The sequence below is a fragment of the Berghia stephanieae genome, chromosome 9, assembly GCF_034508935.2.
Source record: "Berghia stephanieae isolate SIO BIC M18660-M18661 chromosome 9, UCSD_Bste_1.3, whole genome shotgun sequence".
NCBI classification, from domain to species: Eukaryota; Metazoa; Mollusca; class Gastropoda; order Nudibranchia; family Aeolidiidae; genus Berghia; species Berghia stephanieae.
In genome coordinates this window covers 1,878,237-1,899,998 of record NC_088368.1, presented here as the reverse complement: position 1 = coordinate 1,899,998, position 21,762 = coordinate 1,878,237, and the positions used below count along the sequence as shown (strand labels likewise).

The following is a 21,762-nucleotide window of genomic DNA, read 5'->3' as shown; positions in this document are numbered from 1 at the left end:
TACTTGTTAAAGGGAGGGGGGGGGGTCTCCCACCTGAAAGTCGACTACATTTATGACATTGATGGGAGGGGTCGATAAAATTAGTATACTTGCAACAGTTTTGGGGGGGGGGGAGGGTTCGAGTCCATGAAATTTAGGCCTTAGATTTGGAAGGGTGAGGGGGGGAGGGGGTGTCAGGAGAGTCTTCCTTCTGTCAAAGTCAACAATATTTATGACATGTGATACACTTGGGAGAGGGGTGTCTCCCCCCCCCCCCTGTTTAAGTGGATAAAATTTATGTCTTTGTCTAGGGCTTGGGGGGGGGGGGGGTGAAATTATAGCCCAAAAAGTCAGTGACAATTATGACTTACTGGTTCAATTCATATTTGTCGACTTTCAACCAGCAAATGGGCAATAGCAACACTTTCTTTTTTATTTCCTTTTTCCCCCACTTCTTTTGTTTCCCCCACAAAAATCAAACATCAAATATTTAATTCACTCCATCAAAATTATCCCTCTTTTAAGTCTTGTAGCGCTCAGGTCCATATATGAGGACGAGCATAACTTGGTCAGTGGAGCACCCGTCCAGTATTGAGGACGAGTTGGCTTTGACAACGACCGCGTTAGTCCATTATTGAGGACAACGTCAAGCCCGTTTATGAATGGAGTTGTTAATCTTTCTCTATTTGGAAATATAGTAAAAATTTGATTATGATTGGTTAATAGAGTTTAGCTTTGTCCTTCAACGTGTTGAAGACAAGTTAGTGACCCTTCAAGCCATAAACGAAGCCAACAAAGAGCCCCCCAGCCCATCTCCATTCCCCTACCACGCTGAATAGCATCACTTGATTTAATACTCGGGTTGTTTTATTTAGCATGAGAAGCTTTTGGAACTCTCCCAAAGATTTACTTTTTTGTCCAAAAGTTGATTTAACTGAAATTTTCTGATAGGAATAGGAGACAAGTGTCCGTGTAAAGGGTAGCTCGGTAGTTACAATGCATATACAATGGTTCATTTTGTCTATTGAATTATATAGATGTGTTGAAACACGGCTTTTGTGAGGATTATTATAGCTTATTATAACAGTAACAGATCCCATTTTCTTCTTCATTCCCCCATCATAATGTCTTCATGTTTGAATGTCTAGTTGGTGGAGGAATGCCACTGTCTTTTTACTATTGGGGGCTCATACAGTTTAGTCCGCAAAGGTTTGTTACCATACCAAAAATCCTCTCTTGCAGTTGAAAGTAATAAACAAAAATGAATTATAACAGTTTTAAAAAGGAACAACTTACACCCAACACAGAACATTTCGGCCCCAAAACCCTTCTTCAGCCACAACAAAAAGTATTAAAGTCATAAATCCATTCCTAAATTCCATATTGACTCTGTCATCAGTATTGTATTTATCTCTTTATTGTAATATTGTAATATATTACTACCTGTAGTTATTTTAATTCAGTAAGGTATGGATTGGTTCCTATCAATGATCAATATATGGTGTTACATTACAGAGAAGTAAAGTCTTTATATTGTGATTATTATTTGAAATTATAAACAAAAAAAAACTTGCCATTTTTCTGTTTCATTTGAAATTGCTGCGTGAGTTCTGTTGCCATCATCTCACTCACCCTGTACCAATATCTAATATATTTCAATTGGTGAAACTGTGAGGAGAAAAATCTTTCCAATCTGGCTTTACACATGTTAAAAGTGTTTTCAATCCTCCATCTTATATGCTGAATGTGGGAGAGGGACATAAAAAAGTACTCGTATTTGACATTTTTAAAATAAGGAAAAAATCTAAAGGGAATAAATTTTTCATAATCCAATAATTTCTTAACATTATGATTGTAAAAGTTAAATTATTTTGACAATGTAAAATGTATGACATCATCATTTTTCATTTTAGGTTTCCACCACACCCTTCAGTAGTCAAGGCAATGGCGAACTCATGGAATAATCAGCATTTTCAGCCAAATCAGCAACCAACAAATCAGATCCGATTTTTTGACCCGTCCCAGTTCCAAGCTCCAGCTGCCAACCCAGCGACTTTAAAATATAATCAGCACCAAAATCCCCCAGCAGGTCAAAACAACAGCAATGCTGGAGCTGTTCAACATCAACCAGATCACCAGTCCCAGTATCCAGGGAATGCATGGGGAGGAGGTGGTGCTTCAACAAATTCTATGTTGACAGGCGGTCCAGTGCAAGATGGTCAAAGCTCTTGGACGAATTGGGGCAGCTGGGATTGGAACCAAGACCAGCAAAATGTTTTGACTGATCAGCATTCGTTCCAGCAACATCCACAGCAACAGGACCAACAATTTCACTACCAGCAGCCTCCAACATCTCAACCACACCAGTACCAGCAATATCAACAACAACAACAACAACAACCACCAGCCAACTCAGAATCTGTGAATGCTGGCAGTGGTGACGCTTACACAGCAACTGGTCATCATCATCAACAGCCCTACAATAATACCTCATGGGACCCTTCAGGGCAGTACACACAACCTGAAAATAGTCAGGTACAAGACATGCAGTACAGTCAGCCTCATAGCGCGTCTTACTTCGGAGGTGACTCAAATGTCTATGGTGACCAATACCAATTTTTGGGATTTGGAGGAGCTGATCAAAATCAACCCCAGCAGCAACAACAACAGTTTCCTGGTGAATCTGGTTTAACAGGTAACCAGGACGATGAGGCTTCTGCTGCTATGGCAGATACAGGACAGCACCATGTTGAACATTTACCAGAATCGACCACCCCACAACACGAGACACACCAGCAAGTAAATTCTGTCGCGAGTTTAGATCAGGGCCAAAGTCAGGTCTTGTATGATCAGCCTTCTACTCCGTCTCAGAGCGAATACAACAAATTGTCCAGTTTCTCAGACAATGGCCCCTGGCTGGACAACAGCCAGCAGCAACATCCTCACTTTCACCATCACCAGCAGGATGGAATGGTGGGTCAACAAGGATTTGGGATTGACGAAGAAGGTGGGAAAAGAGATAATAACGTTGGTGACAATGTTACCCAAGGTCATGATCATCATCACCACCCCCATTCCCACGAGCCAAGCTTAGTTTCTAGCAATGCCAGTCCCAACCTGCATCAACAGCTTCCTGACAGTTTTCCTTCCATTCCTGTGATAGCAACCAATAGTCCTAGTCATCATCATCAACATCATCAGGGTCCAGACAGTGTCTCAGCTGATGCATCATTAAACGAGTATTGCGACAATGATAGTGATGGAGGCACAGTGGCTGGGTTCTTTGGACGAGGAGATGATGATGGAGACGTGTCATCAGACGTACAACGCTCGTCTAATAGATCTTCTAATTTGAATTCGACCATGAACACATCAAGTGGCTCTGATTCTGCCACTGTGACCGATGGTCAAGCAGGAGGAATGTTTCTGAATGTAGCCGCCGCTGGAAAACCGATTGCGAGAGAAAATTCTGAAATTAGCAATGCCAGTCTATCGACGTTCAACATGTCCGTTAATGATGCGGGCAAGGAGCATCTCAATGAACTTCAAGCTTTGGTACAGAGAATGGAAAATGTGGATATCGCCAATCGGCAATCAGCACAGCAGGCAGCAACTGAAAAGGTAGACAACCAATATGAAGGTTCATCATCGTTACAATTTGACCAGCAGCAGCAACATGGTGATTTCACAGGATTTGGAAGTGATTCTATATCAAGTACCAACCCTCCTCCCCAACCCCCACCCACGCTGAGTTTAGACACTAATGCTGTGGCTGATCGACCCGTTTCTCCCGATGGTGGAAATGCTGCTTCGTCGGAATCTGGAGGTTCTGGGGCTTCAGGAACGTCATCAGGTCTCACCGACTGGGAAATTGTACCTTCTCAGTCCCAGATGACTCACAGCAGGAACAGTTCACTCGATAACAATGTGACCACGTTTGTTGATAAACCAGACGGAAGTATAAACAATGAGTCTGTTCGGGATGGTAGCAGCAGCAATAAAGATGGAGGTATGGATGAAAATAGTGTATCGGCTTCATCAACATCTCAACAACAACAGCCGCCGCAGTCTTTCAATTCTTCCAATACAATAAACAGTGGAAATAGTGGTGCTGTGAGTAACCATAATAGTAGTAGCAATAGTAGAAACATGGCGCATCATTTTCAAAATGTACCACCTTCTTCTGTTCATTCATCGTCCCATAATGAAGAACATTTGTCATTGGACAATCTGTCTCTGTCTTCACCACCACAAGCCCAAATGACAACAGTGTTTGCTCCCACTACCTCCACGGCTCTGTCGTCTGTTTCCCAGCAGCATCAACATCTGTCACCCGAAGGGCCTCTCTCATTCCAGCCAAGTAAAAGTCCAAAACTGGGCACCAGTAACAGCTCTGTTGATAGAAATAGAAGTGGTGGTAATATGCCACTGCCCCAGACATCTGGTAACACAGCTTCTTACTTCAACACCCCTCCACCAGTTTCAAATTCGGACTCTTGTCCTGTTCCTTCTATACCAACTCCTACTTTAAGCTCTGGCCCAGTGTCTATACAACAAATGGCTAAGTCATCTATATCACAGCCACCACCGTCCTCTAGTCCTAGACTCAAGAAAGCATCAGAGGACGGTGCTCCCCCATTGGATAATAGGAAGACAGATTCGAGTGAAAGGCCTACTGCAATAGCCTCCTCCTCCTCCACCTATTCAAGCAATAGCGAACAAAAATTTAGAAGACCTCGGGACCCAGGGATGAGACGAGAGGGAGATAACCCTGCAGAACAAAGCAAAGTCCCGATCTCGTCATCGTCTCAACGAAGACACCAGTCAGCATTTCACCCTATCCATCGGCCTCGTCAAAACACCGTCTCCCCGGCCACCACCCTGTGGGACACCGATTCCAGATCTTCCTCCAATATTTTACTGGCTCCAGCCATGCCTTTGATCATTCCAGCTTTAAATCCGTATTCATCATCTGCCGCAGCCACAGCGACCACGGAGACAGCGACATCAATAGCATCTTCTTCAGTATCAGCGACAAACAGTGTGTCCAAATCATCCTCATTGTCCATGACTGCAGAGTCCAGGAGTAAAGGACCAGCCAAGGAATTGGAAGAGCAAACGGTTTGTATTTTTGACTGTCTCCAACTCCAGCAAGGTGTCCCTGACCCCTGACCAACAGCAACACGTAACGTGTAGAACGAGGCATGACGCCTGTTAGGCGATAATAAATTTAATTTGGACAGGGACAACGCTGTTAACAGCCAGGTACTCATTTTACACCTGAGTTCGGTGAGAGAATGTGAGTAAAGAGGCTTTTCCAAGGACTCAACTATGCACCGATCGAGGCTCGAACCCAGGACCTTCCGATCCGAAAGCAAGTGTCATACTACAAGACCACATAGCCATACATCATAAATTTTAAAGTAAAATGTTTGTTATACTTATAAAAATGTAACGCTGTGTGGAGCTGCATAGCATGAAATTACTGCTTTTGTGTTTGGGTGAGAGAAAAAATAATCTATTTTTGTGCTGGTTGGGTGTGAAGTTATGGGATGTGTCTGAAAATGGATGGCTAGGAGAGAGTTAGTGGTTGTTCATGATGATAATGATAATAATGAAAATGATAATATAATGATATGAAGAAGAAGAAGAAAATGAATAACAATAGTAGTAATAGTAGTAGTGGTAATAGTGATAATTAGAAAAATAGAAATAATGATGAAACAGAATAAATGAAAACCAATGAAAACGATCTGTGTCAACTCTCGATTTGAATCTCTTGATGATTTATTTCTTCAAGAGGTAATTTTGAATTAATCATCTGCAGTGGTAGTCGTGTGGTGTGTCAGAGTGTTTTTATGGGGTGTGTCAGAGTGTTTTATGGGATGTGTCAGAGTGTTTTATGGGGTGTGTCAGAGTGTTTTATGGGGTGTGTCAGAGTGTTTTTATGGGGTGTGTCAGAGTGTTTTTATGGGGTGTGTCAGAGTGTTTTATGGGGTGTGTCAGAGTGTTTTTATGGGGTGTGTCAGAGTGTTTTATGGGGTGTGTCAGAGTGTTTTTATGGGGTGTGTCAGAGTGTTTTTATGGGTGTGTCAGAGTGTTTTATGGGGTGTGTCAGAGTGTTTTTATGGGGTGTGTCAGAGTGTTTTTATGGGATGTGTCAGAGTGTTTTATGGGGTGTGTCAGAGTGTTTTATGGGGTGTGTCAGAGTGTTTTTATGGGATGTGTCAGAGTGTTTTATGGGGTGTGTCAGAGTTTTTATGGGGTGTGTCAGAGTGTTTTTATGGGATGTGTCAGAGTGTTTTATGGGGTGTGTCAGAGTGTTTTATGGGGTGTGTCAGAGTGTTTTTATGGGGTGTGTCAGAGTGTTTTTATGGGGTGTGTCAGAGTGTTTTTATGGGGTGTGTCAGAGTGTTTTTATGGGATGTGTCAGAGTGTTTTTATGGGGTGTGTCAGAGTGTTTTTATGGGATGTGTCAGAGTGTTTTTATGGGATGTGTCAGCGTGTTTTTATGGGGTGTGTCAGAGTTTTTATGGGGTGTGTCAGAGTTTTTATGGGGTGTGTCAGTGTTTTATGGGGTGTGTCAGAGTGTTTTTATGGGATGTGTCGGAGTGTTTTATGGGGTGTGTCAGAGTGTTTTTATGGTAATGATTTATTGATTTGATTTTCTAACATTTTAGCCAAGAAGTAGATACGGCGACAGAAGAGGGGAGAAAGAAAGGGGCCGAGAAGACAGGCATAGAGACAGGGACAGAGACAGAGAGGACACAAATCGCTCCTTTGATTCTTTGGATGAGTTGGACAGTGGACCAGACTACAGGTGAGTCCGACCAATTAGACCATTAGTATGATTGAAAGGGGTGAAGGTAGATGCATGCCGCTGCAACGACTCTGATTTCAGCCTCCTGTGTTCTACTGTACTTTTAAAGACTTTTAATATCTTCTTTGCCAATTTTTATTTAATTTCTTTACATATAATATTTCTTTTGTATACTACTACTACTGAATTGTGTTGTGATACAGAATTATAATTTCCATGCAAGGATGATTGAAGTATATCTTATTGTATCTTATCTTATCTTTTCTGGTTGATGTGACTCAAACTCCCTATGAAAGGCTGAATATTATATGTCTTTGTGTAAATGGTCAAATCTGCATCCACGTGGCCAGATGAATAATGTGAGAAATATAATTATAGTGATTTGATGGAAATATTCAATCTTGGCATTAAGTTGAATATCATTTCTTTCCCCTTATTAAGTACAGTTTTCGCATTGCTCCCTGCAACTTTGTTTTGACACTTATTTGTAGCCTGCAAGTTGAATGTTCGAACCCTACTGTGGGCACCACAAAGTAGAGTCCGGGTGCAAAATGAGTACCTGACCAGTCTCTGTGGATATCAAAATAAAATAAATAGTTCCTTAACGGGCTGCATGTCTTGTTATACCTGCTTTAGTGTTGCTGTTGGCTTGGGAGTGACTTCCTGTAAAGCACTTTGAGCACATTTAGTAGATACTGAAGCTCATTCTCTGTAGATACTGTTATCCTAAAATTCTTTCCTTTCCTCGTTGTTAAGGACACCTAGAGACAAACCTTACAAATCGGACCGACCAGAAAGTCGCTCCGACCGCCGATATGATTACGATTACCCTTCAGCCCGAGGTGACCGTCCAATGAGTCGCACAGAGGGAGGCAGCTACAGGGACGATCCTCATTACAGACGCAACAGGGGAGGTTACTACGCTGACAGCTACTATGATGAACACTACGACAGGCCTCGGTCTCGACATGGTGAGGCTACATGTTGTACCTAAATGTGCATTCTTTGCTGTTTCCTATTTCTAGTGAGTGTTTTGTATGTATGTCAATCCAAGTGTCAGTATTGTCTGTGTGTGTGTGTGTGTGTGCGTGATAATTATTTACTTCAAACTTCTAGCCAACAAAACATTTTAAAAATTAATTTAAACATTAATTAATCAGTGCTGATGGTTTTCCTCGGATCTGAGGAAATCCGCGATTTTTGTGTCAGAGGAATTTCCTCCTTTTAAAAAAATGACATTTTCCTCAATCAAATTTTATGGCTTTGAGAGATTTTGATGTGTGGTGGAACAAACTGGTGCAGCTTCCCCACTATCCAGAAGATAGCTAGAGTAGTTTATCATCTCAATGGCTCTAAAAGTGGGGGGTTAGTGAAGTAAACTTATGGCGTAAAGAAAACCATTCATAATTTTCCTCCTTTTTCCCTTTTTGTCACCATCAGCACTGATTAATGTTTAACTAGAGATGCCTAAATGAGTCAGTAAGATGGAGAGAAAAATTGAATGGAGTCAATGTGACTCAGTCATATAAAAGGGAACGACACAAAACAAACGACGTTTCAGCGTTTGGAAGGAAACAATTCATCTTTACATTGTCTTTGTTGTAAGCTGAAGCAGCAGAGAAACGTTCATTCTTAAATTTTTAATTTCTTTTTTGAATTTATTTTACTCTTATTTTATTTTGATTATAATTTTCAGTGGACCTGAGACAATAGTTTTATTTCATAAACAGCCTTGTAAATGTGTCAAGATGGTCAAACAGACAAAGCACCGAAGGGAATGTCGTCACTTTTTCATTCACGCACTCAATTATTATTAATTGATGTAATGCATGTGTATAGCTCATTTCTTGTTTAATTCTTGAATCAGATGAAGCTGCAAAGAACAGTCGTCCATCATCAAGATCAGGTGGACAGGAAGTGGACAGACCAGGGTCAAGAGGAGGCGAGTACGATCGAGAGAGAGACTATGGATACCGAGACAGGAATAGAGGTATTTCCTTGTTGGATCTTTAAAGAAATGAAAGACAACCTTGGATGCTTATGATTGTCTGTGAAAAGATGACTTTTGTATTTTACGAGGCAAAGAGACAAAAAAGCTAATATATTTTGAAGAACTACGTGAAGCTTAGAACATTAACTTGGTTCTCATCTGTCATCCTGAAACAAATTTTAAAAATTCTATGTGAGATTTTTATATAGCTCAGTATCCACGCAATGTGCTCAATGCGCTTGACAAAGGGTCCCAAAGTTAATAGCAACATTGAATGTATAGGACAATACAAGGGGCTTTTATAATTTTGTTTTTACAGGAATGATAATGCAGTTACTGGCCAGGTACTCATTTTAACCTGAGTTTGGTGAGAAAATGTGAGAGTTAAAGGATTTTTGCCAGGACCCAACTACATGTTGCCCATAATTAGACTCAAATTTTCAAGCCCCAAGCCGATATTATACGATTAATTTTGGACCACAAGAACCAGTGAATTGAGGGATTACTTTGTTCTTGCTTCCCATGTGTCATGGGAGACGAAGACTAGTTCTTGTTGCTATCATTATTATTATTATTATTATTATTATTATTATTATTATTATTATTATTATTATTATTATTATTATTATTATTATTATTATTATTATTATTATTATTATTAATAATAATAATTATTATTATTTATTAATATTATTTCTTTATATTATCATAATATCGTGTATCCCCATAAGGTTACTATTACGATGGCTATAGTCGCAATGACTACTACAATGAAGATAGAGAGAGATACTATCGCAGCTATTACCGTGACAGGGATGCCAGATACTCCAGAGGTTATTATGAGGAATACTACGGCAAGTAAGTGGTCCCTATCTTAAGCAGATTCTAGTTGACGTTATGATGACAAAATAATTCAATTCAATTCATTCCTCTCGCAATTGTATTACATTGTGAACCTCTGTTACATTTGTCTGCAATGATTAAATATTTTTCTTTCATTTTGGGATGAAGATATTTAAATATTTCAAATATCAGTAGATAAAGATTGCTTCAAATTCATTGAAATGGAGAAATTCTTACCTGGGTAGTTTTGTAAGAGGCTCTACTCTATGTTAAACTTCTTTGTTATTCTGATTCTCACGAAACACTCTTGAACAATGACCACATTTTTTAGAAAGCTCAGTCTTCTGAGGGAGTTTATTAAAGACTGGAATGTATCTTGAATGGTTTGGTTAGAATTGTTGTCATATAGAAGTCAATGTTGTCAATGACAGAGAGAAGTGAAGCAGTCTCATGTGCTCATTCTGTGAGAAAGTTTTGGGTGACTTTGATTTTACGATCAACTTACTTCCAAATGTTTTATGTTAAATTGAAAATATGTTGGGGGGTCAAATTTCATATACTTTAGACTTTGTTTTTCCATTACTCATTTCTATTCCTTTTGCTCAGATCTCTGATTTTCAAGATTTCAATGTTGTAAAATTCATTAAATTTGTATAAAGCATAGACAAGACATCACAACTTGTTCTGACTGGATTTTTACTGGAGAAATAAAAACCAAAGGCATGAGTGTGTGAATGTGTTGTTACAGCCATTATGCACAGATGTTGTTACTGTCGTGTCACAACTAAAAGATAAAAAACAAGGATTTCCTAAACCGTCTCTTCTATATTTTTATGAATGTGACTAATGGCATGTTATGTAAAGTTGTGAATAGATTAATAGGATATGGATTGGGGAATGCGAGAAGAAGAATGATATGGATTGATGCTATATAACCCAGTAGTCTTTCTTTCTCTTGTTGAATGTGTGTACATTGTGAATGTGTGTACATTTTATGAGGGCATCGAGACCCAGTCTTGAAATCTCAGTGTGTTTGAATTGCTGACAAAAGCATTGATGTCACGGCAATACACTGCAATATTAACTATTAACTCCCTTTGTTGTGGTGAGCTTCTCATTATTTGTGGTTGTGACAGTCCATGTGTTTTCCAATTTTACAGCATTTTTGGAATAATTTATCCCTGACATAAATGGCAATGGGTCATTTTGATTTTCAATATTGTATTAATCATAATGATAAACTTACAAAATACATTTGTTGATGTCTCAATGTGAACTGATTAGGATATCGTATAGTATCATCAAACGTAGAGTTTTTCCATTTCTCTGTTTGTGACACGACTTAGCCAGACATTCAAAATATTTGTAATTTGAAAACAACGACTCAAGGATTGTTATTTTGTCTGAACCCGTTTGGTAACGTTTGATTGATTCAATCCTTGGAAGTTGCAGCTTAGCTTATCTAAGATAATCACAACTATTATAGTTCAGTCGAGCTTTTTGTAAAAAAGGTTGACAAACACTAAACAACATTAGTGAAGATACTGGCATTGTTAAACTTCTAGTTCAGTCGAGCTCTTTGTAAAAAAGGTTGACAAACACCAAACAACATTAGTGAGGATACTGGCACTGTTAAACTTCTGGTTCAGTCGAGCTCTTTGTAAAAAAGGTTGACAAACACCAAACAACATTAGTGAGGATACTGGCACTGTTAAACTTCTGGTTCAGTCGAGCTCTTTGTAAAAAAGGTTGACAAACACCAAACAACATTAGTGAGGATACTGGCACTGTTAAACTTCTGGTTCAGTCGAGCTCTTTGTAAAAAAGGTTGACAAACACCAAACAACATTAGTGAGGATACTGGCACTGTTAAACTTCTGGTTCAGTCAAGCTCTTTGTAAAAAAAGGTTGACAAACACCAAACAACATGAGTGGAGATACTGGCACTGTTAAACTTCTAGTTCAGTCGAGCTCTTTGTAAAAAAGGTTGACAAACACCAAACAACATTAGTGGAGATACTGGCACTGTTAAACTTCTGGTTCAGTCAAGCTCTTTACAAAGGTTTACAAACACCAAACAACATTAGTGAGGATACTGGCACTGTTAAACTTCTAGTTCAGTCGAGCTCTTTACAAAGGTTTACAAACACCAAACAACATTAGTGAGGATACTGGCACTGTTAAACTTCTGGTTCAGTCGAGCTCTTTACAAAGGTTTACAAACACCAAACAACATTAGTGGAGATACTGGCACTGTTAAACTTCTGGTTCAGTCGAGCTCTTTACAAAGGTTTACAAGCACCAAACAACATTAGTGAGGATACTGGCACTGTTAAACTTCTAGTTCAGTCGAGCTCTTTACAAAGATTAACAAACACCAAACAACATGATTGTTAATGTGAGATATATTAGATTTTTGTTTTGTTATTCATTTTCAGTTTCCTTAGGTAAATATCATGTGTATTTTTGCATTTTTGAGCACAACCTAAATTGTGTTACCTTTGTCTTGTTATTTTGTATTGTTGATTTCTAGATCTATTCTTACTTTATTTGAATTTTAACTATTTCAATTTAACCCTTTTTTGTCTTAAAATAATTTGAAAGTAGTTTTTATTTGCACCGTAGTTGGTGTGTTTTTGTTTGTTTGTTTGTTTGTTTGTTTGTTTGTTTGTTTCTATTCTTTTGTAAATCAAATTTTATGTTGATTAAAGTGCAGTAATTGTCATCCTTTTCATTTTTTCAAAGATCCGTAGCCTATTTATTGTCATATTCTTCATTCGTTGTTGTAGCATTTTTATTTTATCCTGTAGTTTGTAATATCCCAGTTATTTACAATTTCTTGATCCTTTTCTGCTATTTTTGGAAAGGAAAATTGATGATTCTCTCTCGCCATCTTTGTATATCTCTGATTGTCTGCCCGGCTGGTGCAGTGGCTTAGTTGATAATTGATAATGGGTCAGTTGAATGTTAATATGATTCTGGCCCAGTCCTGACATCAAGTCTACGCTTACAGGGATACCACAACAAACCACATTGGATCTGATAGCTCAATGTGCAGGGCACTCATCTCATTAGTAATTGAATTTTTATCATCTGTCCTCAATGGATTCTCTGATTGGTCTCTTCCCCTTTGTCCACCCATCACTGATTGGGTAGCTGCATCTGCCAATGTTTGGTCCAATGGAAAGTACTTTGGGATGGGTTAGCATCCTACCCAAAGGATGGAAAGCAATTTTTTTTTTCTGTGGTCAATGCTTCAGAAATTGGAATTGACTTGGTCTATGGAGGACTCTAATTTTACAAAATATAATTGTGTCATTTCGACCTGCCAACTCCCAATTTCCCAAATTTATCCGGAAATTCCTGATTTTCTTAATTTCCTGATTTTTTGCTACAGTTCCAGGGGAAAAAAACATCATCTTTAACATCATCATCATCGTCGTCGTCACCATTATTATTACATTTATGACATCATATCCTAGATTTGGCCAAGAATTTTCCTCAATTTTGTCTTTGAGAAGTTGGCAAGTGTTTCAATCCTGGGTATAGAATATGAAATGACAGTCAGTCGTATTTACAAATGCTGACAATTCTACAGATGCCTTTTCCACTCATATCTTTTCATGATCCGTGTTTTGTTTTGTTTTGCGTTGTTGTTGTGATAATGTATATCGGATGGGAAACATTCTAATTCCTCTTGGTAACGAAATTATAGTCATCAAGGGAAAGCCAGGTCTCTCATTTTCCCCTAATATTTTAATCCTTGTTTCTACCAATAATTTATATTATTGTTAATACTTTTATTAATTCTTAATACATAATAATTGAAACATTGATGATAATAATAATAATAAAATGAAATCTAAATGCCTAACCCAAACCACCTGCGTGCAGGAATGCCGATTATTACCTACAACAGCATCAACAACAACAACAACAACAACAACAACAGCGGCAAGCCCGTCCTGGTAGTCGAAGTCATGAGAGTGACGGGACAGGAAGTCGTAGTAACAGTCAGAGTCGAAGTCGAAGTCAATCTCGAGGGAACACGCCTGGACTGGAGCAGCAACAAAGGCATGGTGGCTACATTACAACTCAGCACACATCTGTACCTATTCATCCATTCATACGTACATCCATTCATACGACCATAGTTCTCATAGACAAGGAATAATATCGTAACATAATATCTAACAAAGCTTTTTTGCAACCAGTAATCACACCTATCATTAATCACACCTATATACTGTATACTCTTATAACAATTTCTTATTAATGATAATATTATCATTAATATCTATAATCGTCTCAACATGAGATATAGTAATCAATAAAAATGATGATATTAATAATGATAATAATAATAATGATAGAAATAACAATGATAATTGTGTTAATAACTGTAATAATAATAATATTATTAACAATAACAATAATATTGTTAACAATAATGATAATATTATTAACAATAATAATAATAATAACAATAATCTAGTGAATTTCTCACATCCCATATAACTTATAATAATAATGATAATAATAATAATGATAATAATAATAATAATAATAAATCTTTATTGTCCTCAAATAGTAGCAATTTGTCATTTGGTTCAAAGTAATTCAATATCAGGTGGACTGCTTTTGGTTTGCCCGGCTATCAATAATTATTCTTTTCTTTTTCTTATTCTTTTTTTTTTTTTAAAAATATAATTTTATTCCACAAAACTCTACTTTTGATTGGGATTTGGTTTTACATCCTAACGTCACATCATTTAACTCCGTGTTTTCATCAAATGACAACAATTATCTACCCGGACATGAATCGATGTCAGATGCTGGACGGACCTCAAAAGCATGTCATTGTCAGATAACTGTCCTGCTATTTGCTTTATTTTAAAATCTGGTTTGGCTTCTTAATCACGCTTTGGTCAGTTGTGATAGTAATAATATGGTGAAGACCATGACATAATAGTATGTATATATAGAGATATTTTTGTAAGCTCTGGTTACAAAGCATCTCTTGTACAGGCTGAAATGATATGATCTGACTGTTGAATTTATCACCCCTTCTTTGCTAACATAGACAGTTTTATAGCTGAGTGTGTTTATAACTGTAGAATCGACTAATGAAACTAGATGCTATGTCTTGTCATGTCTGTTTGCTCGATATTGTAGGAAGTCTAAAGGTGGTATGTATGTATAGATCAGCTTCAGATTCAAAGATAGTGAATATCAGATGTCGCTTCACATTATTTTTATTGTGCGGAAAGTCCTGGGTTCTAGCCTCGCTCAGCGCATAGTTGAGTCCTTGGAAACGGCTCTTTACTCACATTCTGTCACCATACAGATGAGTAAAATGAGTACCTGGCCGTTAACAGCATTGTCTCTGTCGGAAAAAATTGTAGTATCGCCTAACAGGCGTCATGTCTTGTTCTACATGTTATGCATTGCTGTTGGTCAGGGACCCCTTGTAAAGCGCTTTGAGCATGTTAAGTGGATATCTCGCTATATAAGAGCTCAAGTTTGTTTTGTTTTGTTTTTGTTTGTTTTTCAATTTTTAGAAGAAGCAAATGCCACAAAACATTGTCCAGATTTGGATGTAGGCCATTCCATCTCCAAAAATTGTTGAGTTTTATTTTTAGCCAACAATTAATATGAAATGATCAATGACTAGCAGGGATAAAGATAAAAGGACAGACAATGACAATGAAAGCAATTTCTATGTCAGTCTACATTAACTCTCTCCTTACCAGCTGTTTTCAGACGTTTCCCCAAAACATCACACGACCCAACACAAAAATAGATTCTTTGATTCTTCTCACTCAAACAAAACAGCAACGTGTACATTTTATACATAATGAATGTCGGTCAGAAAAATAAGTTCTAAAACCAAGTGTCAAGATTTTATTGCTATAGGAACAACTTTTCTTTAAATTCTGTGATGTACAAAAGAAATTAGAATGAGAAAATTGTTGATTTTATTGTAATGAATGTGACGATATTTTTATGGTTGGTTAGGAGAATGGTAAACATAATTTACTTCTTCATTTTTGAGGGGGATTTTTCATTCTTTGTTTTAGTTTCTTATGGGACTTTTAAAATACTTTTAATTTGTGTGGAGGAAATTTAGTACTTGGAAAGTCATTACTTTACGGAGAATGTGGGATTTTATAACATTTTTTTCTATAACCAAATTATTTTCCTGCATGCATTTCCATTGCATTTTTTATATAATTTTTTTTCAAAAATGACCTTAAAAAATGTAACTCTTAATAAATATATCAGACAATGAGCTCTAAATATTATTATTTCAAGTCAGAGAGCAAAAACTAATACCTATTCATGTCTAATTTTAAAGAGAAATTATTGAAATCAGTTTCTTTTGATATTGTAACTTTTTGGCCTTTGACTTTCATCAGGCGACAGTGATGAGATTTGTTTCAAAATTTACATTTATATAACAATAGTAAAATCTGGTGCCGTGTTTGCATGTCCACCCCCCCCCCCCCCCCCCCCCATCCATTCCCCTTGGGCTGTGTCATGCAATGTTGGTTTTGTTTACATGCCCCTGCTTTGATATGTTGAGATTGAGATGAATGATGATAAGACAATATCTTGATAAATAACGTTCTGGACAACAGACTGGTTGTCATCAATGATGATAAGACAATATCGTGATAAACAACGTTCTGGACAACAGACTGGTTGTCATCAATGATGATAAGACAATATCGTGATAAACAACGTTCTGGACCACAGACTGGTTGTCATCAATGATGATAAGACAATATCGTGATAAACAACGTTCTGGACAACAGACTGGTTGTCATCATTTATCCATGGGACTTCTGGAGACTTTTGAAAGAGGATTTCATTTTACTTTACAAAATGAAATGAAACTAATATTTTTAGTCAATATTTCCTCCTGGATATTCATTTCCCTATGCTTTCAATAACGAAAAATTCCCCCATATGTGATTTTACTCCTTTCCTTCTCTATTGCCCTTGGGTTATGTGGCTCATTTAGATTGTTTATTTCATTTCTTTTTGTCTTTTTTTCTTTTTCATTGTTTTCTTCTTTTGCATTTTATATTTTAACTCTGTATTGTGATCAATTGGTTCATTTGAAATGTCCTTTTTTTTGTTTTTACCACGTTTATACATCAATATCATTCTTCACATTGATCATGTGTGGTTTGTACTTCTTTCAATTTGTTTCTTTTTTTAGATAGAAGACAGCTTTTAAAAAAAAAATTGTATTTTTTTTTTTAATGGTTTAACAAATATGCAGCTTAAAATCTGTTGTGCCAATTAAATGTTGTATTGGATTCAGGCAATTTAAATGTTGTGTTGGATTCAGGCAATATTTTATTTGTATTGATTTATTTTTCTGATAATTCATCTATTTTTCTTCCTTTTTTTTTTCCGGTGGATTTGAAAAGCTCTTTGAAATACATTTAAAAATTTTACTTTTGTTTTTTTTTTCTACATTATTTTAAATATATGATTGATATTGGCATTTTCTTGGATCTTACAACTGCCCTGCTCTCTTATACTCATAGCATTAGCGTTTGCTTTCTTTTGGTTGATTTCATCATTTGACTATAATTTGCGAATGGGTGTTGGAATCTCATAAACCATTAGCGAGACCTCTGCCATACTCTGGTAAAACCCATGTTTAAAGATTTTGGCCAGAAAACTCGTCCTTCAAATATCGATCGATTTAAATGACCCACATCTTGGCAAAATCTCTCAAACCTGGGACTTTGCGAAGTATTGAAGGACGAGTTTTCTGGCCAAATTTTTTAATTATGGGTTTTTCCAGAGTACGGTAGTCCTGTCAGACAGGTCATTCCACCCAGTCAACATATCCAGGCTAAGACATCAACCAAAGGCTGTTGTTGACAGGGTGGAGCAGGGGGCTTTGACCAGAAGTTATTAATAAATGAATAAATAGATTAATGAATAATAATAATAATAATAATAATAATAATAAAGCTCATTTTCACATTTCCAACCTTATTAATACCTCATCTATTCCTATAGTGGGTCAAATGAGACTATATATATTTTCATTTCATAGAGTACAAGACGCTTGTTAGCCACCCTTTTTTACATTTGCTTTCTTACAATACAGTAGGGCAAACATGTTTATTATACATTGTTTCAGCATTCGGTGCTGCCAATCACCAAATAAGAATCTCCTCCAGACCTGCCACTCATACCAATAAACCAGGTGTATCTGAGGCTGTCACAAAAGGCCAGTTTTGCAATGGGGGACACACACACAAAAAAGCAAAGATTTAATTCTTGTTTTTTTAAAATTTAAGATTCAATTTAAATTGAATTGACCTTTGACCTTTCAGTTGGATGCAGATTTTGTTTTTACACGGAATTGCATTGCCGTTGTGATAGATAAATGGTGGAAGTTTAGGGAAGTGAATTGAAATGTGTATTTAATTATTTCTGTCTGTAGCAGTTGGACTGATTGAGATTACGATTGTAAACATTTCTTGTTTCTCCATTTCAGTGACTACTACAATCGTGGATCGCGGCCTGACAGTCGGATGGATTATGCCAGGGATTACTACAGGGGTTACGCTGGATATGACTATGCTGGATACTACGATGGATACGGCTATGACCCCTATTCTGGCTATGGGTATACTGGATATGCCGACACGGCTAGTCAAGGTGAGACAATATCAATATCTTGCAGTAGTATTTTACTGAAAGACAGTAAGAATGTTTCTATGCATTAAAAAAAAAAGATATACTTATCTTTAAAAATCGTTCCTCAATGATGTATATATGTAAGCTCTCAGTGATGTCTTTGTACTCTCTGGGTTTTTTTACTTCTTATTTTATCACTTCCATTCTATGTGCACATATTTGAAGGTCTGATAACCCAATTCCTTATGGGCTCATTGTTGTAATGAAATGGAAATCTAAAAAAATGACACAAAACATTGTCCATAACCATAATATTAAACTAGGCCCATAAGGATGTTCGGATGTCAGACCTGCATATAAGTACATGGTCCCTCCATGAAATGGCACTTTTTATCAGGGGGGGGGGGGGGGGGGGGGGGGGGGGGGGGGGGGGGGGGGGGGGGGGGGGGGGGAGAAGAAGGCATTGCACTGTGACCCAGAAAGCCCTTTTTTCCTTGGGGAAATTCATGAACCCCCAGTTTGCTCATTTTGGATAAGATGAACATGGATGATTCCTGTGGACATCAGACATTCATCAGTTTGGGTTATCGATATTCCTTCATGGAATGCCAAGACAAAAATGCTGTGTAGAAGGGCGTAATTTTTAAACATTTTATCTTTTGTTTTCTGTCAATGTCTACTACATCTGGTTTAGATGTGTTGTTTTTCTTACTAGTATCCTCCTCATACCAATCTTGCTGTTGTCATCCGTCCTTGGTGGGCACTCATTTTAGTTTACCGTGCAGCTATGTGGTCTTATGGTATGACACTCGCTTTCGAAGCTGAAGGTCCTGGGTTCGAGCATTGCTCAGCGCATAGTTGAGTCCTTGGAAAGGGCTCGTTACTTACATTCTCTCACCATGTAAAATGAGTATCTGGCCTTTAACAATGCTGTCTCTATCAGGAAAAAATTGTAATATCGCATAACCAGCGTCATTTCGAGTTGCTGTTGGTAGGGACCCCATGGATAGCTTTTTTGAGCACATTTAGTGGATTTTGCTTTATATAAAAGCTCAAGTTGTTTTGTTTTCATTTTTGACTGTGTCTATCCATTTCTTCAGGCTATGACCAGGGCCGCATGACTCCACCCAAGTACGCATACCCTCACATCAGGGCCTGCTTTGGACCCAACGGCCAACTCATCAAGGTATTGCCCAACAGGCCAGCAGATGGACAGCCGGCCTCGGTAGAGCTGGTGGAAGTGCAGACGGTGCTAGAGACGTGCCAAGAAGCCGAGGATTTGAAGCAATTCCCAGGGCCTTTGTCCAGGTGAGAGAAAAACTGTTTGTTGTCGTCTGGTAATCAATGGGAGTCCCTATGGCTCAGTTGGTAGAGCACTTGCTTCAAACAGAAACAGACTGGGATTGTTCCCGAATGAAGTCGAGATATTTTCCAACCTCCTTGTCCACCCAGCAGTGATTATTGGGTAGCACTGGGTCTGTTCGACACCCCTGTCCACCACCAAGCAGTGATGGGTAGTTGGATCTGGTAGAGCTGGCAGAAAGTACCTCGTGATAGACGATCATCCTATCCAAAGGGTAGCAATTGTTGTCCATTTCATACTATGAAGGATGAACTCCAGCTCCACGGGCCTAATGATGAATCTGAAGAAAGGACTTAATTAATAATCAGTTCCCCCCCCCCCCCCCCCCCCCCCAAAATAGACAGAAACAGCACTGACGATTTGGTGTTTTCAAAGCCTTAGACAAGGGATCCAAGCTAACTTCAACTCTTAACATGAAGGATGAGTTCTGCCATTATTATTATTATTATTATTATTATTATTATTGTTATTATTATTATTATTATTATTATTATTATTATTATTATTATTATTACTATTATTATTATTATTATTATTATTATTATTATTACTATTTTATTATTATTATTATTATTATTATTATTAATTATTACTATTATTATTATTATTATTATTATTATTATTATTATTATTATTATACTATTATTATTATTATTATTATTATTATTATTACTATTATTATTACTATTATTATTATTATTATTATTATTATTATATTACTATTACATTATTATTATTATTATTATTATTATTATTATTATTATTATTATTATTATTATTATTATTATTATTTCTTTGGACAGTGGCAATCGGACTTTTTGTATTCTATGCTCAATGTTGCTTTACCTGCTGTATGTGAATTTATTTTTTTGTAAATGATATTCTTTATGCTGTTTGTGAATTTATTTTTTTTAATGATATTCTTTATGCTGTATGTGAATTTATTTTTTGTAAATGATATTCTTTATGCTGTTTGTGAATTTATTTTTTTTTAATGATATTCTTTATGCTGTATGTGAATTTATTTTTTTTTAATGATATTCTTTATGCTGTTTGTGAATTTATTTTTTTTTAATGATATTCTTTATGCTGTATGTGAATTTATTTTTTTGTAAATGATATTCTTTATGCTCTTTGTGAATTTATTTTTTTGTAAATGATATTCTTTATGCTGTATGTGAATTTTTTTTTTTTTTTTAAATGATATTCTTGATGATTTCTTTCCGTTTGAAACCAGGGAAGGCACCCACAAGAAGGACGTCCTGTTGTTCTGTCAGCGTAAGGCAATCGAATGTATGGAGGACGTCGATATGGTGGACAGGGAGTCGGCTCAACTTATCTGGAAACTTCTGGAACTTCTCATCAAGCAGAATGGGGTTCGTGTCTTTTGATATTTGAACACCCACCGATGTCTGCTTTTTATCATTTTTTTTGTGATTGCTTCCCGTGATTGATGTAAAAACAAAAAAACAAAAATTGGAGCTAGCGTAATGTCCACCAAACATGCTAAAAGCGCTTTTCAAGGGGTCCTGACCAATAGCAACACGTAACATGTAGAACGGGACATGATACCTGTTAGACAATATTACAATTTTTACCGACAGACAACGCTGTTCACGGCCAGGTACTCATTTTACACCTGAGTACGGTGAGAGAATAAGAGTAAAGAGCCTTTTCCAAGGACTCAACTGTGCGTCAACCAAGGCTTGAACCCAGGACTTTCCGATCTGAAAGCGCATGTCATACCACAAGACCACATAAACGCAAGGTCTGGGCTTTCCCTCTATGAATAGAACAGTGGAAGAACTCCAACCACAACTCTTTAATGGGTGTAGTAGTTTTTCCACTCTTCTATTTGTGGAGGGAAGGTTTGGATTCTTGACATCATTTAGGGGGGGGGGGGGGTGTCAGTCACAAAGGCTTGGAAAAATGGACATCTGTGGGTTTTCCTTGTACTCGTCATTTGTTTTTCTTCTTTTTTTTTCTTCTTGTTGTGCGTGCATGTGTGTTTGTATGTATGTGTGTGTGTGTGTTTGTCGATGAAAACAGTCAGGTTTTATTAATAACCAGAGAAATTAAGGTGTTTATGAAGTC

The 21,762-nt window shown here is 37.2% G+C and overlaps 1 protein-coding gene across 1 annotated transcript in view; it reads left to right on the top strand.

Moving 5' to 3' along the window:
- The window catches only part of LOC144979471 (uncharacterized), a 55,701-nt gene that overhangs the window by 1,465 nt on the left and 32,474 nt on the right, over positions 1–21,762 (top strand). Inside the window, exons 2-10 of the mRNA XM_078926138.1 lie at positions 1,893–5,100; positions 6,660–6,799; positions 7,556–7,770; positions 8,667–8,789; positions 9,521–9,647; positions 13,527–13,706; positions 18,163–18,326; positions 19,406–19,613; positions 20,906–21,044. Of these exons, the coding sequence (XP_078782264.1) occupies positions 1,924–5,100; positions 6,660–6,799; positions 7,556–7,770; positions 8,667–8,789; positions 9,521–9,647; positions 13,527–13,706; positions 18,163–18,326; positions 19,406–19,613; positions 20,906–21,044 (4,473 nt within the window). The 5' untranslated portion in view covers positions 1,893–1,923. The remainder of the gene's footprint in view (positions 1–1,892; positions 5,101–6,659; positions 6,800–7,555; positions 7,771–8,666; positions 8,790–9,520; positions 9,648–13,526; positions 13,707–18,162; positions 18,327–19,405; positions 19,614–20,905; positions 21,045–21,762) is intronic.